Source organism: Etheostoma spectabile, chromosome 10, assembly GCF_008692095.1.
Source record: "Etheostoma spectabile isolate EspeVRDwgs_2016 chromosome 10, UIUC_Espe_1.0, whole genome shotgun sequence".
NCBI lineage: Eukaryota > Metazoa > Chordata > Actinopteri > Perciformes > Percidae > Etheostoma > Etheostoma spectabile.
The window spans coordinates 16072457-16094668 of NC_045742.1; the positions used below are offsets into that span (position 1 = coordinate 16072457).

The following is a 22212-nucleotide window of genomic DNA, read 5'->3' on the forward strand; positions in this document are numbered from 1 at the left end:
TGGTGAGTTCCCAGACCCAACATCTGGATGTGGGTCTGGCTTGTCAGGCTAGAAGAAGCTAGTATCTCACTCTGATCTGATGTGGGAGCAGACAGGATGACTGAGAAAAGCTTTTTGACTTCCGCCACATTCTCATCAATTTTATCAATACTGCTTCTGATGTCCTCAATCTGAAACAAACAAACACAACACCCCATTAATATCAAATGAATACAAATGACAAAAGAAGTACAAGCCCCAAATACTGACATTAACACTGACCTGACAGAAGAATTCGTCCATGAAGGCTGCGTTGTCCATAGCAATCTCCACCTCATCATCATCTTGATCACACGTCTAACAGAATAAAAGTAAAAGCTGCATCAGACTAGTACTATGTGTTTTAGGCTGGCCAGAGATAATGTGTGAAGGGTATTACACGCTTCGCTAAAGCTCAAAGTAGAACGCATGTCATCAACACCACAGGATTAAAGGGCAATTCTGAGGTTTATTGTGTTCACCAAGGTAAAAACAGAAAAGCAGGCACCTCTGTGTGCCTGTCCACTATATGTTATTCAAATTTCTATTTATTTTAACTCTACTTAAATCCTATTGATAGCTGTGTCTTTTTTACACAACCTTGTGTTTATTCTTGTTCTAATGCCTTTATAGGTTTTATGCAAAGCACATAAATGCACAATATTTAACTTTCTGCTGCTAGGGTTCTCAGTCAAAACAATAACGAAAGACAAAGTTTGGTGATCCAGACGTCTGATGACTGGAATCTTTCATCCGGTTGGAATATAAAAACAAGATCTAGAACGTTTATCTTAGAAATGTGGCTTACAACTGGGTAAAATTCAATTTATGTCAGCTTCTGGCAGACAACTACAACACTGACGTATGGTCAAAGAGGATATGACGCCACTGACAGGCAACGGTGACACACTTACACAGACCATTGCCTTAAATAAAATTACAGATTTCTCCAGGTTTGAACATTGTTGAAAAACATTTGGGGTAATCCAAGTACACAACAAAACAATAAAAATAATTTGATGAGTCAACAAAGTTGACAAGAAGATTAAAGCATGTCATGAACCACACGCAGGCTGCACACTCTCGCTCAGCTGGTGTCTGTATTGGAAGAAGTCCATTCACAAAAACATGCACGAGCATGAGAGTAGTATCCAACTTCTCATAATCACTCTCAACAAGAAAGAAAATAATTCCTGATATCAACTATTCCTTTAATTTTGTCTCAGCACTGACCAAGAAATGTGCCCATATAAAAGACAGTCAAAATTAGCTAAATTATTATCCTTTAAAAATCAGGAAATTATAGAATCAACGAACAGGAATAAGTCAAAGAACAAGTAAACAAAACTAAGAATCTGATCAAGCATTTAATGCCAACTTTTAATACTTGACCGTTTTTGATACTGTGCCATAAAGATGCATTTCTGTGAGCACTCTGCGATCTTACACCCAGCCCCAAGTCTAAAAATTATAACCACAAGTATTACGTTCAAAATTGTCAACATTGTTATGATAATCTTACAATAGCACTTTTATAGGCCAATATTTTTGATAGAATTCAAAAGCCACTTACTAATGAAATTGCTTCCTGGTTATCAGCTCAGCGTAATACATCACCTAGAAATATTGGTCTGACCCTAATCAGCATACACCCAATAAATTACATCAGGAGGTTTCACTCTACCAAAGTCATATATGTCACAAGGTAGAATCAGTAAACACAGGGCAGTGCCAGAGGTTGGCCGCAAAGATCTCAGCACTGCTGGTGAATATTTACACGGTGAACGACTAGGGCCGGGCTCCAGGAACTCAACCTGGAGCTTAAGAACCACAGCTAAGGCACAGTGTAAACAGACATCATAGGGCCCCGCTGTGACGGTACTGGGTGGAGAAGAAAAGACTGAAACAATGAGTGGAAGGCAACAGTAAGCTCACTATATTCCCTCCCTGTTAAATACTTCTGCATTTTACAGACAAACGTGTTTCCACTGAACACCTACCGAGTGTTGTTGTCGGAATTAACTCTTAACACACAGTAGGTTGTGTATTTTGTGTTGTAATGGGCGACAGAGATTCTGAGTACTTGACTTTCCTGCAGAAAGTCAGCCTGGATCAAAGTCAAGGCATGGAAAGTGTTAGCCAACACACCTGCCGACTCCCCCACTCTCTCATATCACATACATGACTCAGCTCAATCTCTAGTAATATGAATAGATGTCATTATTACAGATAATTTACACTGCACTAAAATAACTCTGGAACTTCAATTGTTTTTTAACTTTCAAATGAAGTTACACTGTACCCTGGTTTCTAAGTTACACAATGCACAACACAATAATTTTGAAAAGGAACTTGTAACAATTAGCCTAGTTGATCAATGGAGTAGTCAGCTGGCAGGAAAATGTATCACAATCTATTTTAAGAAGTGGTTAATGGCGTAAGTCATTTCAGAAGCAAAAATGCCAAACATTTCTTGGCTGCAGCTTCTTTTTCATTTGATAGTAAACTGTTTTATTCCTGAGTTTTGGACGGTTGATCAAATAAAACAACGCCTGTGGGTCTCCTAATGGGCGGATTTTACCATTTTATAAACAAAATGATTAAATCAAGAAAAAATATATAGCTGATCAATCAATAATGAAAATAATTTACAACTTCCATTTAAGCAATAGCACATTGTTCTTTCTGTTGAAATGCTGGTTTTTTTTAGGTCTTTAACCTCCTACTCCTTCAAATAAGATTTGAATTGCAAATGTAGCCATTTGGTTCAGGCTGCTGTAACTAACAACAGTTGTGAACACAGAGTTCCCTGGACACACAAACTGACACATTGCTTTCTTTTAGACTTCTTCATAACTTATTTATCAAACATACAGCTGTCCTCTGACCTTAACATTATGCTCCCTCACAAATCATTTCTGCAGCAGCGAGATAAGAACAAGCACTCACTTCCTTCCAGTGTCTCATTCAGCAAAAATAAGGGGAAATGCTTGAACAGACAAAAGCCTCACACACATGCACTGGCTTTTATGTAACAACAGTTTGATGCTGACGGAAAACGTTTTACAACATTCGTCATTAAACTCACTTTCTCGTCAAATGATCAAATGTTACCCATAATTCATAAACCTTGTATTGTTTCTTTCCACAACATGAGGGTTGCTTGCTCTTTAATACACAGTGCAACCCTTCATGATGCAGTGTGAGATATCTATCGTTTAAAAGCCACGTGTGTACTGTGAAAATCATTCACATCAACCAATAATTTACAGCATTTTCTGCAATATTGTCTAATAACACCCATGCATTAAATTAGATTTTTTTTATGAAAGTCAACAAAAATGCTATAATCTTTTGTGTAGTTACATGAAGATTGTCTAATCATGGAATAAAAATAAGAAAAATAGAGCAAACGATACACATCAGTGCATGAGCGATTGATATGTTAGGTTGGATGCTGTCTTGTTCCTTTTATTCAAATCACTTAATTACGCTGGTTCTGCATACAAAGCACCATATGTCATGTTGCATAACTTGGCTCAATAAGGCAATGACTAGATAAAGGTTTTACACTGAAGCAGACTTAGTGATCCTCTTGAACACAACAAACTGACTAGCTTTCTTAACACAGAGTTTCATTGGTTGGTTCAGTGTTGTACTGGTCTTTCTGGAAAGTCAAATCAAATGTGTAAAAGAATAAAAAGCGAACATACCAATGGCTATAACAATAAAGCACTAAAAACCGTATGTACTGGCATGTACAGGAATCGAGCTCATCCTATCAGCTTCTGCCCACTATGGCAAAATATATGTTGAGCATACAATCACACAAGCATAATAACGCTAATGAAAAAAAAGCCTAAAGTGATCTGTATAATTTATTATCATGTATAAAACTATGCACAAACAATGCAGCAAGTTTGACTCCAGTCATGGCCACATTGAATGTCCAACCCCTCCCTCTCTATCTTTCCCGCGTCTTTCTTACTGAGAATCAGAAATTATGAGACACTACTGGATAATACACTTTATCTTGGGAATGAGAAATTAGAGAGCTAAGAGAGATGAGGGTATACAAAGTCTAAACTGAGCTTATATAGAATAACAAAAATGTTAACATTTTTAGGGATGCACTTAATCAGTTAGTCGACTGACAGTAGCAGCTATTTTGATACATGAATATTTTTGGAGAGTTGGTCAGACAAAACAAACAAGGCTTTAGTAAACTGTGATCGTTATTTACTATGTATTAATTTTTAGTTGAAGCCCGATGCACTAGATTTCCCCATGAGATGATTTAGAAAATGAGCCACTAACTAACACAACAGCAGCAGGACAGGGACCTGGGGTCAGATTTACAGCAGCATGGAGACAGAATCCAAAATATTCCATCAGGACTTGTGTTAATGCAACGCTAAAATCTGACAAGGGATTTAAAAACACAACGTGTCACAGAAGGAGCCATGTTCAGTTCAGTTACAGTTTTCCCCAGTCAGTGCGCTGTGCTATCTGAGCCAGATGGGGAAGCAGGGTAACATCAGTAGCCCACCAGGCCTGTAGGACGGTGTGAGGAAACTCTGTGCACACAGAACTGAAGAGGATATGGCTTTCACTAAGAGCACATTTAAAAAAAATACCATGAGGGAAATACAGAAAACTGCGGTCAAGTTAACATCAGCCTTCAAATAAATATATCCAAGATGGGTACAGTACACATTTATGTTGTTTTTAAATGGTCTGAGCAAGCTCTAGAATAAAGGATTATTGTTACGTATGTCCTTCCTCGTTATTTTTTCTTATATTTTAGAGTGCCTGGATTGCCCTGCTGTTTATCCTGTTTCTTCCCGAATTGACAAAGAACACACAGTTGTGATCAACAGATGAACACACAGAGCAACCAGTCATCTTGTTTTCCTTTGACCAGATTCAAAGCTTTGTAACACCAAGCAATATAAGCTATCACATGTGACCAGGTATAGCTCCAGGTGAAACTACAATTCAGCATTTCTCCTGTTTTGACACACACACACACACACACACACACACACACACACACACACACACACACACACACACACACACACACACACACACACACACACACACACACACACACACACACACACACACACACACACACACACACACACACACACACACACACACACTAGGTTACTGCCAACAAGTTACACATTAGATAGGAAACTCAAGGAGGAAAATAAAGGTGGTGAGTGAATGGAGATAACGAAGAAATATAAAGAAAAAGAAGAGGTTTACAGATGTTAACAAATAACGTCAACCTTCCAAAAAATGACAGGCCCACTTCACTTGCTATCGAGGCTACTTCCTTTCCCTGAAAAAGGAGCCAGCTGTGTGAGATTAGAGACGCCTGAGGGATACCGCACGTTAAACACAGCAAATATTTGGCCAGCAGTTACAGGTAGCTATGACAACACATCCCGACTTGGGTTTCAACTGGATCAAGGCCTCATCCCCATGAGCAGCAACTGTATTCACTGTCATTCACTCAATTTTGAATAGGGAAAATACAAATACAATGGATGGTTGCTGCTGTTTAAGATTTGTAATCTGACCGTGATGGCTTTAATACAAAAGGTAGAGGCTAGAGGACTGTGGTTGAATCAGTCCCATTTGTAGATCCCGATGGGACCAGAGTATTTTGACAAGTTTTGCATGGTCAATTACTTCAATTATAAATCGGTTATCAGCATCATAGTCAAAATATTTTTCTAATAGCCTATATGAATAATCGACTAATCTTTTCATCTTTAAAAGCAATTGTTAATCAATGTCATTGAAAGCAGAATGATTCATGTGTGGTCAGACTGCCCAATGATAAGGCAGAGTAGCCCTATATGGTGAAGCCTATACACAGGTCTTCATCATGTTTAACAGAGCACCAAATACACAGCTTTTAAAATGGCATCTTGCAATACAGTTCAATAAAAATATATAATTAATACTGTCTGGCTTCTACATTGCAAAGCATCTCTGACACTTAATCGTCAAACCAAACAACATAAAGCATGTAAAGAAACGGAAAATAAAACCTGTAGGGCGGAATCCCGTTGACATTTACCTAACATCCCCATATTAATTCACTTTCCAGACTGCAGTGTTTTTACTTCCATCATATGAGTAATATCATCATGGTCATAACATGGTAGGCTACGCTATTGGTTTAAAATTGTTGTGTGTCAGGTGTTCAAGATAAAGTGGAAATAGGAAAAAATAAAATAATGTTTAATCTTAACCTCTCATTTCTGAGGCCATTAAAGTGCAGAGAGAGCCAAGGCCACTGGAGAGAGGGAAAGACACTGGAAGAATCGTAACATTTCCTGGACACTACTTACCGCTTTCAGTTGCTCCAATCGGTCCTTCATGTTTTACACGGTTAATTTAACACTTTTAAACCAAAGACAATACAACAATAGTGTTTTAAATGACTCAAAATTAGTCCCAATGTCTGAATTCCTCAACCAGCTGGCAAACTAGCTAGATGTCCGAAAGAAACCCAGCGCCGCCAGTAGGAAAAACAATTAAAGTCCCCAAAAGTCTTGACAGAGATGTCTGAGAACACGACTTTTCTGAAACGAGGAGTCTTTCCGTCGTTTTTCCATACAATATGGCTGCTGGGTTTAAAACCAGTGTTTTTTCTTTGCTAAATCTCCTCGCCCAGGGGATTAAAACAACAGTTGTGTAGAGCTGTATAATCTGTCTCTCCGCTGGCAACCACTAGTAATCATTCTAAAACGCACTTCTCTGGCTCACGCATGCGCATACAACCCTTGTCCTATGCGATGAAGCCACGCCCTGAACCACCTGCACCAGTGATGCATTCAGGTGTTGTTGGGATGATACCGATCTTTAACTACTTCCCCGATTAAAACACTTAAAACATCGACCTGTCCAGTGAAAAAAGATGAGCATGCCCATTGAATCTGGCACTTTGACAGATTAATGCAATTTACACTGTCACTGATTTGAAAGTTGGATCATAAAAAATGATCTTGTTTTTTTTTTAATTTAACAACAAAGAAAACAACAGTCAACAGAGGTAAAAGCAAGAGATAATTTATAGATGTAATAAATGCTAATGGATTAGTTTTAATTTAATCAAACATCCACTACACAATCGTGTTATCGGTTTAAACTCAACCAAAGAGTTTTTACAAATTTGAGCAAACTCATGATGATAACGGGTCAGATAAAAGAAAATAGTTGATTTTTTTTTTTTTTAATATAAATGCATTTCAAAACCTAAACAAACTAAGTTGTGTAAAACCCAAATGCACGTTTAATTTGAGCCTAAAGGGGTTGGTAACCTGTTAGATAAAAGCCTGTGTATACCTCATAATGAGAAGGCCTAGTTCTCCAATAAATCCATAAACTAACGTTTCGTTACAGCTTGTGACTAAGTGGGAAGTGGCTGCTGTTTCTTTTCCAGTAACTTGTTACCTTACAGATTGTAAATCTAGAGGAACTGTGGAATACTTGGTGCAATATTTAGAATGTATGACATAGCTGTTTTAACCGTTATTAAATCTATGGGTAGAAGGCACACGTCACAATTAATGTGAAGAGTAAAACTGTTACGTAATCTTGTTGAGCGTCCACCCAGCTACGAATGAAAGAACATGACTGACACCTGGTGGCCATCAGTATGCTATGCAGGTTAAAATAACACGATTGGAAATACCTTTATAAATCTTTTCATATGGTGATATATTAAGCCTCCATAATTGTGCCTAGTCACACAACCCCCACCTCCATCCTGTCTTCTCCTTTTCATTGTGTGGCTACAGACATACCCAGTAAATACTACTTGTCCCTAAAGCTTTTGTCTGTTACTTTGTGATGAGTGGATTCACAATTTTATTCAGGAACGGGCACTGTCAACATTGTAAGACTAAATTTAGTTGCAACTCAAATACAACTGATTAGTATTTGATGGGGTTGGCCAATTTACAATACATTTGTCCACCAACAGGGATATTCACCATTCTGTTTATGTATCCATTCCTAATAAAGAATACATATTTTAACTTAATATCCAATAACAAAAATGAACTAAAGCCCATTGTTGGCAATGTTGAAAATCAAGTACTGTAGGGCAATAGGCCTTTTTCACAGGAGACATTGACATTTGCAGTAGGGAAATGTCCCGTGTGACTCTGGGGACATTGCTGATGTCCAGGGAAATTAAAGAACAGACATGCTGTATTGAGAATGTTTTTATTCAAAGTTTCTCCCCTTAGTGCTTCCAGTGCACCGTACAACAGCATTATGTGAGCTGGGTAAGTGCAGTGGAGGGTGCTCAATGATGAAGAGTAGCACGTTGCCATGCCAATGACAACACAAGGGTGGGTGTGTCCGATACAGTGAAATTAGAACCACAACTTTTTTTTCACCAAGTTTTTACCTAGTTTTAAAACAAACAAAAATTCAAAAATAAAAAATCTGAAAGGGATTTTACAGTAAGGGGAGGGGGGCGCAAAACTCCAACAACTTCCTGTCCACATTTGGGGGTACGAGAGGGTAAATTCAGGTAACAGGTTAGAGGTCATCTTCTTCATCTGGGAGTGCCGTTTGCGATGCAACCTGGACCGTAGGAGACAAGATACATTTTCAGATTGCGAATATAACTTGATGCCCTGTTAGGTTTTTTTAAAGAAGCGGGTGGATTAAAATACAATACAGTCAACTAAACTGACATTGCACCTGTATATTATACTCACTTGAAGTTCTTCCTCATACTTCGCAGCAAGGTTCGGGTCCATTTGAACCTCCGGGGGAGCGAGAGCGGGCATTGCCACAAACTCCAGGTTGGGATCGCCGATCAACTTCCTTGCTAGCCACAGGAAAGGCTTCTCGAAATTGTAGTTACTCTTGGCAGAAATGTCATAGTACTGGGGACAGAGCAGATTCAAATCATAGTTCAGACCAAGCAAAACTCAAAACAATGCCAAACTAATTTTAGAATTCACACATGTGAGTGATGTTTGCATGATGATGGACACCTATCATTAAGCTATCAGTTATCACCTGCAGGTTCTTCTTGCGGTGAAACACAATGCTCTTGGCTTTGACTTTCCTGTCTTTGATGTCCACCTTGTTGCCGCACAGGACGATTGGAATGTTCTCACAGACACGGACCAGGTCACGATGCCAGTTTGGCACGTTCTTATAGGTGACTCGAGAAGTGACGTCAAACATGATGATAGCACATTGAGCTGTGGAGGTAGCAGAGCGTTTTTTACATTTAAAATCTGTTAGTAATGGGGCAGATTGTTCAAGGTTTAATAACCAAACAGTGTGTAAAGATTGTGAAGAGCACCTTGAATGTAGTAGCCATCTCTCAGGCCTCCAAACTTCTCCTGACCAGCGGTGTCCCACACGTTGTACTTGATAGGTCCTCTGTTAGTGTGGAACATCAGTGGGTGAACCTCTACTCCCAGAGTAGCTAGAATTACAAGCAAAGACAATATGTATAAGAGCAAAATATGCTGAAAAAGTGTGTGTGTATATATATATACATACACACACACACATACATATATATACACACATATTATATATATATATATATATATTTATATGATTATACACACCTATATATATATATATATATATCTATATCATACACATCATATATTACACACACATACATATTATACTTATATAACATACATATTATTACCCACACATACATATATATATATATACACACACATATATACACACACATACATATATATACACACACATAATATATATATACACACCACATATATATATCACACATCCACATAACATATCACACACACCACCCATATACCCACACACACATACACCACACACATCACACACACACACACATATATACACACACACACACACATCACACACCATTATATATATATATATATATATATTATATATAATATTATATATATATATATATATACTATACACAAACACACACACACACACACACATATATACACACATATATATATACACACCACACACACATAATATATACACACATCATATAACATTTATATATGTGTGTGTGTGTATATACACATATACATATATATATATAATGTATTATACACACACACATATATATAATATATATACACATATATATATACATACATTAATATATATATATACATATATAGTGCTACTTCATTTAGATTGAATGAAGAGAAACAAAAATACCTTACAGGGTCGCGCACAATCAGAGGATCAAGCTTTAACGCAGTGATTATAACCTGAACTATAAGGATATTTAGGAACTATCTATATATAGTAAACAATGCAGATCCGTTTATCCTTCTTTTAGTGACCAAGAAACATTCTAAATGAGACATTCAAGTTAAAAAGCTGACAGTTAGTGCCATCTAGTGGACAAACTATGTAACGGCGACACTGTTTCTAAATTACCTCAAACCTAGTTTGGCATTTACGTACTGTGCACATTCTTGATATTTATGGGCAGACATGTACACCACTACATCAGAATGGGAGGGGCTCAATATGGGCCCACAGCTCGAGTCTTGACCCGGAGCCATGGAGCCAGCTGGTCTGGCCCTGCTAATTGATGCTTAATTTACTGCAAAATGCAACCATCTGAGTTGAGATTCCATGTTAGTTCAACGAGTTTAACTCATCTGTAATATAATGATACTCACCAACATATTTCTTCTCAAACTCTCCTGTAATGTGCCTTTTCACAAAAGTCGTTTTTCCGGTGCCTCCATCTCCTACCAGGACGAGCTGTAGGAAAGATACAACGTTAGCAGTTAGTTTAGCTAGCTAGACTGGTTGGTACCGGTTCGATAGGCTGAACATTAGCACGGCTAGCCTAAATACCACAGGTACAGTTATCTGGACTTACAAGACATAGCCACATAGTAAAAATGTGTGATATTATACAAAAAAACACTTGCCTTGAACACCGCCACCGGTACACACTGTGCCATTGAGTCCGCCGTGGTTGCGATTTATCTAAACAAAACAAGGCGGGATAGTTAGCTAGCGGACAGGAGCCTGACGAAAACATGCTAACAGTCTTAAATACCAATCAGTAACGTTAAGCAAGCTGTGTTGGCTTTTACCGGTTTTGACGTCAGGTTTGGGGGAAACGGACGCAGTCACAAATTTGTTAAAAGTAGTTATTCTTGACGCAGTTTAGCTAGCTAGCTACATTACAGTCAATAGTACACGTATTCCACCGCCGGTTACCTAGCGATACCCGATTCTAGTGTGTTCTATCCAAGCTAACGTCCCGACACGTTCCCACGCAACGTTGTCGTTACGTCTGAATGCGTTCAAACTACACTGTATGTCAGACAAATACACGTAAAGCACAACACTATTTTTGGATGAAAACACGACAAGCTCGCTTCTGGACCAGTATTTTGACGCACGCGGTTGCGTAACGTTAGTTTGAGTGCGCCATATAACGCGCGACCGCACTTTTCCCTTGTTCGACTGGAACAATCGAACTGCAAGACATTTTAACATGTTCCATGTTGCAGTTGATGGCCAACTTACACAAGTTGGAACGTCAAGCTGAACTGAAGCATTTAAGATTGGTAAAGTCAATAATAGCTAATAAACTAGAGTAATATAAGCGAGTCTCAAGAACAAAGCAGTGGAATGAGGGAGAGCTGTGCTTGCTAACCTTTTAGCTAGCACGGCATGGAAGCCATTCTAGCCACCGAGCTAACGGCTACGTTAGCATAAGAAAATCAACGGCCTATAGTAGTTGCTCGAGCCTCACAGGGTTACAATTGCAACGCCAGATTAAACCAAATTATACCTTTAAGTTTCCCGTTGTTTTAACTGACTTTACCGATAAAAACAAACTTGAAATATCGGATGGCCCGCAATGAGAGAAGAATATAGAGACTCACCGGTGTCACTGCCAAGAGAGAAAAGAGGTAAATGGCTGCGTTCGCGGGAGATTCAGCGTGGACTATGAGTCAGTTTCCGCCCATATCATGTGATCACCGCAGCGGTAAAACGCATTTGATTTTTAGTGCGTGTGCTGTGGTATTCACAAACCATGATTCAGCATGTCTGAGTCTTAAAAAGACACATATCTAGAAAACGCACTAAAATATAGCCCTATTTACAACCGGCATTAAAGCTAATAAAGTTACATTATCGTTCTGTACTTAACTCAATGACAAACTTAAAGCAAATGCTACAATTATGACCATGTTCACCCATTGTTTTTGTTTAAACTGAGTAATTAGGGGCTAAGTGCAATGCTTATTTCGTAATTGATTAATCCGCTGATTATTTTCTCAATAACTTAGGCTAATTATTTGGAATGGATAAGAGAAAAAAAGTCATCACAAGTTTTTAAAGGCCAATATCCAAACCCTTGTTTAATCATATAAGACAGAGAAAAAGCAGAGTTGATTGAATAACTTTGTTTTGTTCACCAACAGCCAACCCGAAAATATTTACTGTGAGCCAATCTCCACACTTTTACAGATAGCTCCAGAAACAGTTTGGCATTATTGCTTGATAAACAAAATAACTTAATTGACTGAACAATTAATCAACTAATTGTCTCAGCGCAAGCGTTAATGCAATAGGTGAATGAATGGTTGAAGTTTTAAAACATGATTTATTTCAATATCTTAAATACCATAACATTACATACATATATTCTTTTAGAAATGTCCTACCTATGTCAGATAAAACCTTACTTTACCATGCATACTGAATCACAGGGTCAGTCCCTGCCCTGTCACTGCAAGCGTCTCATTGTTATACATCCCTAAGTACATTCATGTGGATTTTTGTTTTAGTATTTTTTCTTTTATTGTCCAAATTATCCATTTGGATTTGTTGTTTTATCGTCTTGTTTATGATGTATGTGTATGTTGTGTGTGATGTCTTCAAGCTACTGGGACCTTGAATTTCCCCTTTGGAATCAATAAAGTATCTATCTATCTATCTATCTATCTATCTATTTATCTATCTATCTATCTATCTATCTAAAACCAGCTTTTAAAGTGCAGCAGAAAATAATACATAATAGACTGTACATAGGCTACATGTGTTACAGACTATAAAGTCAACGTCATAAAGTACAACATCATCCATCTTTATAACATAAGACATGATTTGTGCATTTTTATATATTTTTTCACAGTTCTAACAACATAATCTGAGGCTGCAAAGCTTCACTGCTCATTTGAAACTCACTGGAATATCTTTTAAACTACACTTAATCTCAATGGATAGGAGGATGATAAGAAATATAACTTTCATATTGTGACAAATCTTTGCGGGCAGTGTAAACATTTATCTGTACAAGTAGTCTGCATGTATGTTGGCTGCTATCTCCGCCTCCCATCGGTCTCCATTGTTGAGCAGCTTCTCTTTGTTGTACAGCAACTCCTCGTGGGTCTCTGTGGAGAACTCAAAGTTTGGACCCTGAGGGAAGTAGGATTAAAGAAAGAAATACACATTAACCAAGTGTAGGTCTAAATCCACACAGATGATATAAAGTTTCAGGTTCGTTCTGCATTTAGGCTTTGATGGTAGATTGAGTAAATAATGCCCCATTTGAAAATATAATAAAAAAAATTCTCATTTGGTGAAGGTAGGAATTGACTTTAGGTAAGAAACCCGCATAATCAACCTATTGTATAGAAAGTTACAAGTTCCTGCTATAGGAAAGGACACTTCAACACTGTTGAATGATCCTAAAAACACTTAATTTGAAGCATACTGAAGCCTAGAGTGGTAAGTGTTGGCATGCGGAGTAAATAACTACTTGGCATGTAAATATGAAACTGATACTGATCTTATTTTGCACAAATATTCCTTGCCAATAACTTGAAATAATCATTTTTATTAAATACATATTTCAAAACAACACACAGTTGTCTTTGCCAACAGCCACTTTGGTTCAGCTCCATAGAACATCCTATTCAATAAACAGGATACACGTATTCTTACCTCAACAATGGCATCAACAGGACAGGCTTCCTGGCAGAAGCCACAGTAGATACATTTGGTCATATCAATGTCATAGCGTGTAGTCCTCCTGCTGCCATCAGCTCGAGTCTCCGCTTCAATGGTAATGGCCTGGGTTCCACATAGGGATGAAAGGGAGGGCACAAAACAAAGTCAGACAGTACAGACACATATTTTGGCATTGACTTAATTACACCCTAAGCAGCAGGTATTGTGAGATTAATAGAGTAAAGATGGTGAGGAGAGAGAGAGAGATAAAACATTTGCTGTATTGGGCACCAGATAAAACAAAATTGTTATAAAGAAGAGACTATGTTGTTCAATTTAAAAACTCCATGTCACCATTAGAAAAAGTACAAGAAAATAGACACACTTGGATGCAGAATGGAAATATACATGACTAAGGTTTCTGTTTTTGTTTTACATATTTTCACCCCAAAAAAACCCAGATGTTTTAAGAGTTGCAGAATAGTTTACACTTTATAGTAAACAAGGTTGTCCTACAGTGATGACTGCTCAGAATGTGCATCAGCTTACAGAGAGTGCAGACAAAAACGAAGAGAAAAGACACTTAAGAGTTGCTGATAATGAATGATAGTCCCTAAAAATACCCTACAGTAACACGGATATCTAAATAGCAGAGAATGAGTGTGTTTTTGTTCACCTGAGCAGGGCAGACGGCCTCACACAGCTTACAGGCGATGCAGCGCTCCTCTCCATTAGGGTAGCGGCGGAGAGCGTGCTCTCCACGGAAGCGGGGTGACAGAGGGCCCTTCTCAAACGGGTAGTTGATGGTGGCAGGTTCACGGAACAGGTAACTCATGGTCATCGCCAAACCTGCAGGAAGGTGTTCAAAGAGTTATGACTTACTTACACACCAATTTATTGGTTTGTCTTTTGATACATACTGACTTCCCTACCCTGTGCGTGGCACACAGCCCGGAGCTCATTTGTTCATACATTGTTTCAACTTAAAAAAAGGAGTCTTTTTCTAAAACAGCTGTAGTTTTTAGCAAACCTCCCTCAAACTGGAGGAAATTGTTTTTTTGTTAGGAATTTGTTTATAGTGAATTTTATGTGGACTTTTGTTAGGCTTTGACAATTGTGGAGTGATTTTATTGTTGGCAGTTCAGGTACTTATTGTATTGGCTTGTTGGTAACGTGCAGTATTTAGATCCTTTACTTAAGCAAAAGTACTCTGTTACAAGTAAGTCCTGCAGTGAAAATGTTATTTAAGTAAAAGTATGTTAGTATCATCAAGAAAATGTACTAAAGTATTAGTAAAGTATTATTATGAGCCCTTTTTTTTTTATAAGTAAAAGTCCTCAATGCAGAAAAATCCGCATATTTTAGAAACGGGAAATTATGAAAACAGTTCTGTCAATCAACTAAGTGTTGACTCAGCTAAGAATTGCAGCTGTTTTGTGGGCCTGTATATAGTTGGGTAGTTTAATTTAGAATAAAACCTTGTATTTTATAAAATACAGGTGTTTTGTGTTAAAAAAAAATCTTAATTTGTAAAGTAACTACTAATTAAAGTTGTCAGATTAATGTAGTGGAGTAAAAAGTACAATATTTTCTCTGAAATGTAGTGGAGTAAGCAGGAATTAGCATAAAAAAGAAAATACTCAAGTAAAGAACTTCATACTTAAGTACAGTACTTGAGTAAATGTACTTGGGAAATCACTTGGACTTCTTCACCTTTACTCTCTTTACATCAAGGACCACAACGGAAATACCATAAGTCTTTGTGTCATCCTTGACATTTTGTAGTTGTACATATGATTTGATGTCACCCCAATGGTTTTACTCCTTTATGTATTTTTAATAGTTTCTGGAGATCTATAAGATATATTTTAGACTTTAACTACACACACACACACACAATACTTCTTAGTAAGATAAATTAATTGTTGGTTCACAATAATAAAAATATAGAACAATACTAGGCCTTTAACCCAATGCACGACATAGGTTATCCGCATAGGAAGCACAGTGTGTGTGACCTCTAAAAAGTTCAGTCCAAAGGAGGGTTGTTGCAGCCCGGTCAGTGATGGACCTCAGGTCTGTTGGCAGCTCCTGAGCATTTACATACTCTACAAAGGAGAATAAAGGGCAATAGCAGAGTATAGTTGATCATTTTAAACAGTCACATGCACTGAGAATGCCACGTATGAATAGCTGAATAGCAGTAGGCCTACTTACTGTAGCCCTCTCTCTGCACACTGAGAATGAATGGGCGAATGGCACCAGGACCATATCCAAATGGGCCTGGAGATACATGCATATGTGATTAAACAATGCCTCATTTTGTGCATAACATGTTATTTTTAATAGCACCTGATTCAGTTGTACCTGGCTTTGAGTAGCAGTGGAAAAGACGCAGACTCAGTGCAGTAGACATCTGAGCAGCGAGGACAGTGTAAAAGCGAATTGCAAATAGTTAATAGTGAGGAACTAAAATGTACACAGTAAATATGGTAAACCTCCATTGATGCAACCCAGACAAAAGCTCCTCACTAAACGCAACAGAGAGGGAGGGAGACAGAAGCCAACTAAACCCAAATGCATCCTAATCTTGCGCCCCAAATCCATGGCGTTACATCAGCGGTGTGCCACATTCATGGCATGCCGGCCGAATGGGAAGAACGGGAACACATCCAGTTTCTACGACTTAGGGTCACGTAAGGATTGTTCCGAGGTTGTTGCACGGGGATAGACCAGTGGTCACGCGCCATGTACAGAAAAATAACATCAATTGAAACATAAAACAAACGGTGGTATTTAAAGCTAATTTTATTTTGCTAGCCTGTAAAAATGTGTATTTTATCATATCCATTATCAGTAAATTTGCATCCGTTTTGTAGGCAATTCGAATCCTTTACTTTAGCAAAACATAGTCTGTAGGGGATCTAACTTGAACGTATCATTAAATAGGCTAAACCAAACTTTGGCTCTAGTTAAAAACGGTTATTTGGTTATTTACTTGAATTTATTCAGACCTTACATGCTTGTAATACCAAGTTGTGACCATGCTTAGATAATTTAACGCAATACGTCGCTCACCAACTTTACTGTCACAATATTAGAAAAATAGTAACAGCTCAATGTACAACACAGTCTCTATTCCCGAAACCTAAATAATGGTTTACAGTATCCAGTTATCATTTATAATCACCTCTACAGACTTACCTCTGTCCCAAGTTAGTAACGAGCCACAACAGGCAGCGGTCTGAAGTGCGTACGTATGTTGCATTCACGTGCCCCTCGTTAAATTCTTATTCCCGGTTAGTAAATCGCAAAAACCATAGCACTGTTGGTGACAATTTAGTTAGAGGCTAATACATCCATGGACATTTTCCACGTGTCCCTTCGAGCACGTATAATTGCAGTATTTCCTACAACAAGCAAACGCAGCATACATATTGTATGCTGACAAGCGGAACTACTTAAAAGGACATTATCGGAGAATATTAATCATTTATCACTAACTCTGATGTTATATTTGATTTTTCATATTTGTGCAACTAAGCATCACTTCCATGTCAGCTAAAAAAAGACTACATTATCCAATAGTCAATTTTAAGGCTATAAAGCCAGGGGGAATAGAGAGAGAGAGAGAGAGAGAGCGAGAGAGAGCGAGAGCGCGCGCGCGCGCGAGAGAGAGAGAGAGAGAGAGAGCGAGAGAGAGAGGAAGTTTGTCTTCCTCATCACCGACGGATCGTGCACTTCACCTCTTCAACAACCGAGTGATCATACGGAAATGTAAAAGGTAATAACATGTAAATGGGTATTTTAATATATTTAACAAAAACTTGGATATGTTCATGGTAAGGAAGTTGATTTAAACTACTGTACACCAATGCTAAATAAATAAATAAATAAAACTGAGCCAGCAGATGTCATAATCATATGGCCCAAATTGAAGAGGGACAAACATGTACTAAAATGTTGTGAAGTGTAACAGAAAATTAAGACAAGTACTTTGTATAAAGTAGATACTACTACAATAATAACCTAAACAAGCAGTTTTTTGGATGGGGCTTAGGTATTGAACATCTTTGATAAAGGCTATCTATGCTTTGATATGTCCTCTGTAGGACGCACTGCTAAGTCACATCATCTTCACATAGTCACAATAATTGATGGGTACAGTCCCATGCTGAATATTAAGAGCCACCACTTTTCTGTCAGTAAGATGTTAAGTCCAACGAGTCCAGCCCAGAAGAACCTCAGTGAAGAGGACAGCTCTGGATCTGATGCCGGGTCAGAGGTTGGTCTGGAACCTGAGACAGACCGCTTTGGCTTCATTCTGACAAATGGATCCACAGCTGGGTGAGCAGTTCCACATTTCCATTTGTGTATTGTTACTGTATTTTTCATTAAGCTTGACACTGTTATCAAAAGCAGGTATATTGGTTGCCTGTTTTAATTCTCTTTTCTAAAAGTTCTTTTGAGATTTAAAACAAATTATTTCCCTGAATGCCGAAAAAAAACTATCCCATTCGTAGATTGCAGGTTAATTGAGTTTCCAAAGGGCGGTGCAACGTACCCTGAAGAGATTTTCACAAAGCAAGTACATTTCTTTCAAAGCAAGACCCCGTTTCTCTCAAGAGACCACGTATCTGACGACCAGAACTTGAATCTAACACTTTCATGAGACAAAGCAGCTTCTGCATCCAGACAGACACAGAGCCAACTTAACACACTGCTTTGATTAGTATAAAATGCAGTCAAAAGACAGGAAACAGGTCGTAGTAAGAAAGCTGCAGCTTCCAAACCATTTATTTGAGAATAAAATACAGCATGAGCCAAAACAAGAGCAAACTGTTTTATGCTAAAGAATGAAAGCAAGCCCTGTTTTATACAGAAAGTAAAGTTTGAACTTATTAAACTTATAGTGAGCTTAAATGAGGAGACAGCCAATAAACCAGTGCATAAAACCCACAGGTAAACATGTGGGCAGAAATATATACGATTGGTCATTTTATTTATTTACAAAACTACCACTCCTTTTCAGGCCTCGAAGTGATTTTGGAAAACACTTCAAAAAGGAAGAGACAAATCCTACTGTAACATTACAAGACAATATGAGGGAGCTGCAATGATGTGGATTACATAATTCTGTAGAAAGGTGTAAAAGTCATGCTAGAAAGACTGCAAACTAGAATTACATTCACATGAAAAATACTGAGCATTTTTCCTTTCAGATACCAGCATCAGGACATTCAATCAAACACAATTTTGGCCAGATGAAAAAGACAAAATCTGGTTTAAGACCAGCTGAACAAACTGCTACCTGCCGCCTTTATACTTTCCCCATTGATAACATCCTGACCTGTTGCTATGGAGACATCTACCGTGTGGTTTTCCTGTTTCCTGTCTTGTTTTTCGGAGCGCTGCCTTTCTATGACAACACACAAAAGTGCATGCAGCAGCTCTGCACGCTGATTTAAAGGTCTCCAGTTTAATGGCTGACTTAAGACCCTTGATACTGTAGAGCCTTATGCTGAATAATACTTTATGTTTAAAATATTTATCTGCTGTTTTGTATGCTGTTGTGTTTCAGGAGTGTGGGTCCAGCCCCTGAGTTGGTCAGGCAGAGGGAGACCAAGTGGATAAATATCATTAGCCAATGGGATCGCATCTTGTTGAAGAAGACCAGCAAGGTGTGTCTCGTCTTAGACGCCTAAAGTCATTAAATGTAGCATGAATTAACTGCCGAAGTGAATAAAGGATTACAGGCCTTTTCCATGAAAGACATTTTGTCACAGCAGGAAAAACCCAGTAAATAATAAAATGAATGATGGCTAAATTACATTTAGCTGCCTAAGTTTCAGGGTCCTTGTATTGTGCATCTTGGCTCACGTTCACACCGTCAAGACTTACTTCTTAATTTTATTAACTTGTTAATGTTATTAAAAACGCCTTGGTTTTTAGCTATGATGAGTCAAAATGTCTTCTATGAAAAAGGCCTGTTAGCATTCACGCTGACAACACTAAGTCCAAGTCTCTGAAATTAAGTCATTTGTTCCTGGCTGCACTGAGCTGATCCTGTGTCTCTGTTACCAACATCCCTTCAGGTCAAAGTGCAGTGTCAGAAAGGCATCCCAGCCTCACTCAGAGCAAAGTGCTGGCCTCTGCTGTGTGGTGCTACTGACAAGATGAAACAACATGAAAACCTCTACAAGGCAAGAAAACTAAACACTCACTGTGGTAAATGCTTCCAAATCAGCAGCAACAACCACGGAGGGTAGGATTCAACAATGTATTGTCAGCATCTAAATCACAGTGTAAAGGATGCAGTGAAACTTACAGAACAACTTACAGAAGATAATGAACGTCCATCGTTTTGTGACTAATCTTAAAGCAGTACAGTGTTTGTAAAAGGTCAAACTATCCTTTGTCTCCATGTTAGTCTCTGGACTCGCAACCCGCCCTGCAGAGCTGGGTGGATGTGATCGAGAGAGACCTGGACCGGCAGTTCCCTTTCCACGAAATGTTCCTTTCCAAGGATGGACATGGGTAAGAAACATTTTTACTTCTATTTGTTTCTGTTGACAAGCCGATAGCTACAGCACAGTCCTGCTTTCTTTGTTTCTTTCTGTTGCAAAATAAATCGTATTACTAGTTATCATTAGTGATCTTAACTTGCCTACATTTTACTTTGTAATTTTCACTTTTCTATTCACAGGTGATTTAAACATATTCATGTGATTTGAACTTGTGGTTTGTGGACTGATTCCTGCGGTGTGTTTGTGTGCAGGCAGCGTGGTTTGTTCCGGGTGTTGAAAGCTTATACTCAATACCAACCAGAAGAAGGTTACTGCCAGGCACAGGGGCCCGTGGCCGCAGTGCTGCTGATGAACATGCCTGCTGAGGTAGCGTTCAATAGCTGCAAATGCATCTCAAAAACGTTTTATTAATCTAGATTTCAGTGGACATCAAAAACCCACTTCAGATACTAAATCTGAACCAATTCTCGTTTCAGCAATCTGTTAAAATATTGGCTTTTTGGCATTCTGTTCCATAAACACACAATAATAACTGACAACATTCTGTATACTAATTATAATGGTATAAAACATAGAGCAGCTATTGTGGCATGATCTAATGTTGATTTATTATCATTTTATGTGCCATCTCACCTCATGTAATCTTGGCAGGAGGCCTTCTGGTGTCTGGTGCAGATTAGTGAGCAGTACCTGCCTGGATACTATAGCCCTCTGCTGGTGAGGCCCTGCACCCATGTACACATGCATACATAATGCACCGGACACTGCACTTATTTGTATCATACACTGCTTATTTACATGTAGGCCAGTGAACTAAATTACAAAACTGATTCTTGTTCATTTGTGCAATAAATTAACCTCAATTTAGGATCTGTTCTTTCAAGGAAAAGCCCATATTCCCTGTAATTAGTATCAGATTACAAACCCATAAAACTAGTTATTACTGGGATCTCAGTTTGCCTGCACTGTCTAAGCGTGTGTACCTCTGTAGGAGGGAGTCCTGTTTGATGCGGCCATGCTGACCTGGGTCTTGAAAAGGACGTGTCCGGCTGCACACAAACACCTGCAGCACCACGGAGTGGAGCCCCTCATGTTCGCCACCGACTGGCTGATGTGTCTCTTCACACGTCACCTGCCCTTCAACACACTGCTCCGAGTCTGGGACCTCTTTTTCTGCTATGGTACTCCTTGATAGGAAGGCAAAAAAACATGTTGTACTATGATTTATATTTACAAAGCTAATAATTTACGTCTTAAAAAATGCACAACTTTGGAAAACTGTTGAGTAATTTTTAGAATAATAATCTGTTCAAAAACCATTTACTGCCCACTCTTTCCTCTCCTCTGTCGTGTGCAGGGGTGCGGGTGCTGCTGCAGGTGGCGGCGGTGCTGGTGCGTCGGGTGCTGGGCCGAGCCGAGCAGAGGAAGCAGTGTCAGGGACAAATGGAGACTCTGGAGAGGCTGAGGGGCATCAGGGAGGAGGTCCAAGAGGAAGACGACTCCTTCATAGCAGAGGTAAGAATGAAACACATGGGTGGTGTTGAGAAGAGCAGTACAGTAGTGCTCCACACAGTTGAGATTCAAGGAAAAACTACAGAAATAACGGAGTGGAGATGTTATAAAGATGCTTTTGTACATGGAG

The 22212-nt window shown here is 38.6% G+C and overlaps 5 protein-coding genes across 20 annotated transcripts in view; 1 reads left to right on the forward strand and 4 right to left on the reverse strand.

Annotated features, from left to right (window-relative positions):
- The window catches only part of stx3b (syntaxin 3b), a 23003-nt gene extending 16188 nt beyond the window's left edge, over positions 1-6815 (reverse strand). For 4 of the 11 annotated variants that reach the window (XM_032527225.1, XM_032527224.1, XM_032527226.1 and 1 more), the window contains exons 1-3: positions 6393-6812; positions 262-336; positions 71-170 (exon numbers count right to left, since the gene is read on the reverse strand). In XM_032527225.1, the coding sequence (XP_032383116.1) occupies positions 71-170; positions 262-336; positions 6393-6422 (205 nt within the window). In that variant the 5' untranslated portion in view covers positions 6423-6812. Of the gene's footprint in view, positions 1-70; positions 171-261; positions 337-6392 lie in introns of all 11 variants that reach the window. The other 7 variants (XR_004333695.1, XR_004333694.1, XM_032527220.1 and 4 more) reach the window with 4 other exon arrangements.
- Positions 5161-22212, reverse strand: part of rad9a (RAD9 checkpoint clamp component A) — a 26031-nt gene continuing 8979 nt past the window's right edge. The window contains exon 13 of the transcript XR_004333693.1: positions 5161-5185. The gene's annotated coding sequence lies outside the window, so the exon portion shown is untranslated. The remainder of the gene's footprint in view (positions 5186-22212) is intronic.
- Positions 8259-22212, reverse strand: part of ran (RAN, member RAS oncogene family) — a 17232-nt gene continuing 3278 nt past the window's right edge. For 2 of the 4 annotated variants that reach the window (XM_032527240.1, XM_032527241.1), the window contains exons 3-8: positions 11001-11058; positions 10743-10827; positions 9377-9502; positions 9085-9272; positions 8778-8948; positions 8259-8640 (exon numbers count right to left, since the gene is read on the reverse strand). In XM_032527240.1, coding sequence (XP_032383131.1) covers positions 8596-8640; positions 8778-8948; positions 9085-9272; positions 9377-9502; positions 10743-10827; positions 11001-11033 — 648 coding nt within the window. In that variant the 5' untranslated portion in view covers positions 11034-11058 and the 3' untranslated portion in view covers positions 8259-8595. Of the gene's footprint in view, positions 8641-8777; positions 8949-9084; positions 9273-9376; positions 9503-10742; positions 10828-11000; positions 11059-11168; positions 11396-11969; positions 12214-22212 lie in introns of those variants that run through there. The other 2 variants (XM_032527238.1, XM_032527239.1) reach the window with 2 other exon arrangements.
- Positions 12675-17460, reverse strand: ndufs8b (NADH:ubiquinone oxidoreductase core subunit S8b). 2 transcript variants are annotated; one of them, XM_032527229.1, is made up of 7 exons: positions 17248-17460; positions 16411-16459; positions 16261-16326; positions 16062-16151; positions 14720-14892; positions 14038-14166; positions 12675-13509 (listed from the first exon to the last, which is right to left on the reverse strand). In XM_032527229.1, the coding sequence occupies exons 2-7, from the start codon at positions 16457-16459 to the stop codon at positions 13378-13380; spliced, it is 639 nt and encodes a 212-aa protein (XP_032383120.1). In that variant the 5' UTR covers positions 17248-17460; the 3' UTR covers positions 12675-13377. The 2 variants fall into 2 exon arrangements, 1 of the variants encoding a protein (XP_032383120.1); XR_004333698.1 differs by lacking the exon at positions 17248-17460 and having other exon boundaries at positions 12678-12771; positions 13075-13509; positions 16411-16482.
- tbc1d10c (TBC1 domain family, member 10C) overlaps positions 17696-22212 on the forward strand; it is a 7164-nt gene continuing 2647 nt past the window's right edge. Inside the window, exons 1-9 of one of the 2 annotated variants that reach the window (XM_032527172.1) lie at positions 17696-17827; positions 18250-18390; positions 19625-19724; positions 20139-20246; positions 20474-20580; positions 20822-20936; positions 21222-21287; positions 21562-21751; positions 21928-22085. In XM_032527172.1, coding sequence (XP_032383063.1) covers positions 18254-18390; positions 19625-19724; positions 20139-20246; positions 20474-20580; positions 20822-20936; positions 21222-21287; positions 21562-21751; positions 21928-22085 — 981 coding nt within the window. In that variant the 5' untranslated portion in view covers positions 17696-17827; positions 18250-18253. The remainder of the gene's footprint in view (positions 17828-18249; positions 18391-19624; positions 19725-20138; positions 20247-20473; positions 20581-20821; positions 20937-21221; positions 21288-21561; positions 21752-21927; positions 22086-22212) is intronic. The other variant, XM_032527173.1, reaches the window with a different exon arrangement.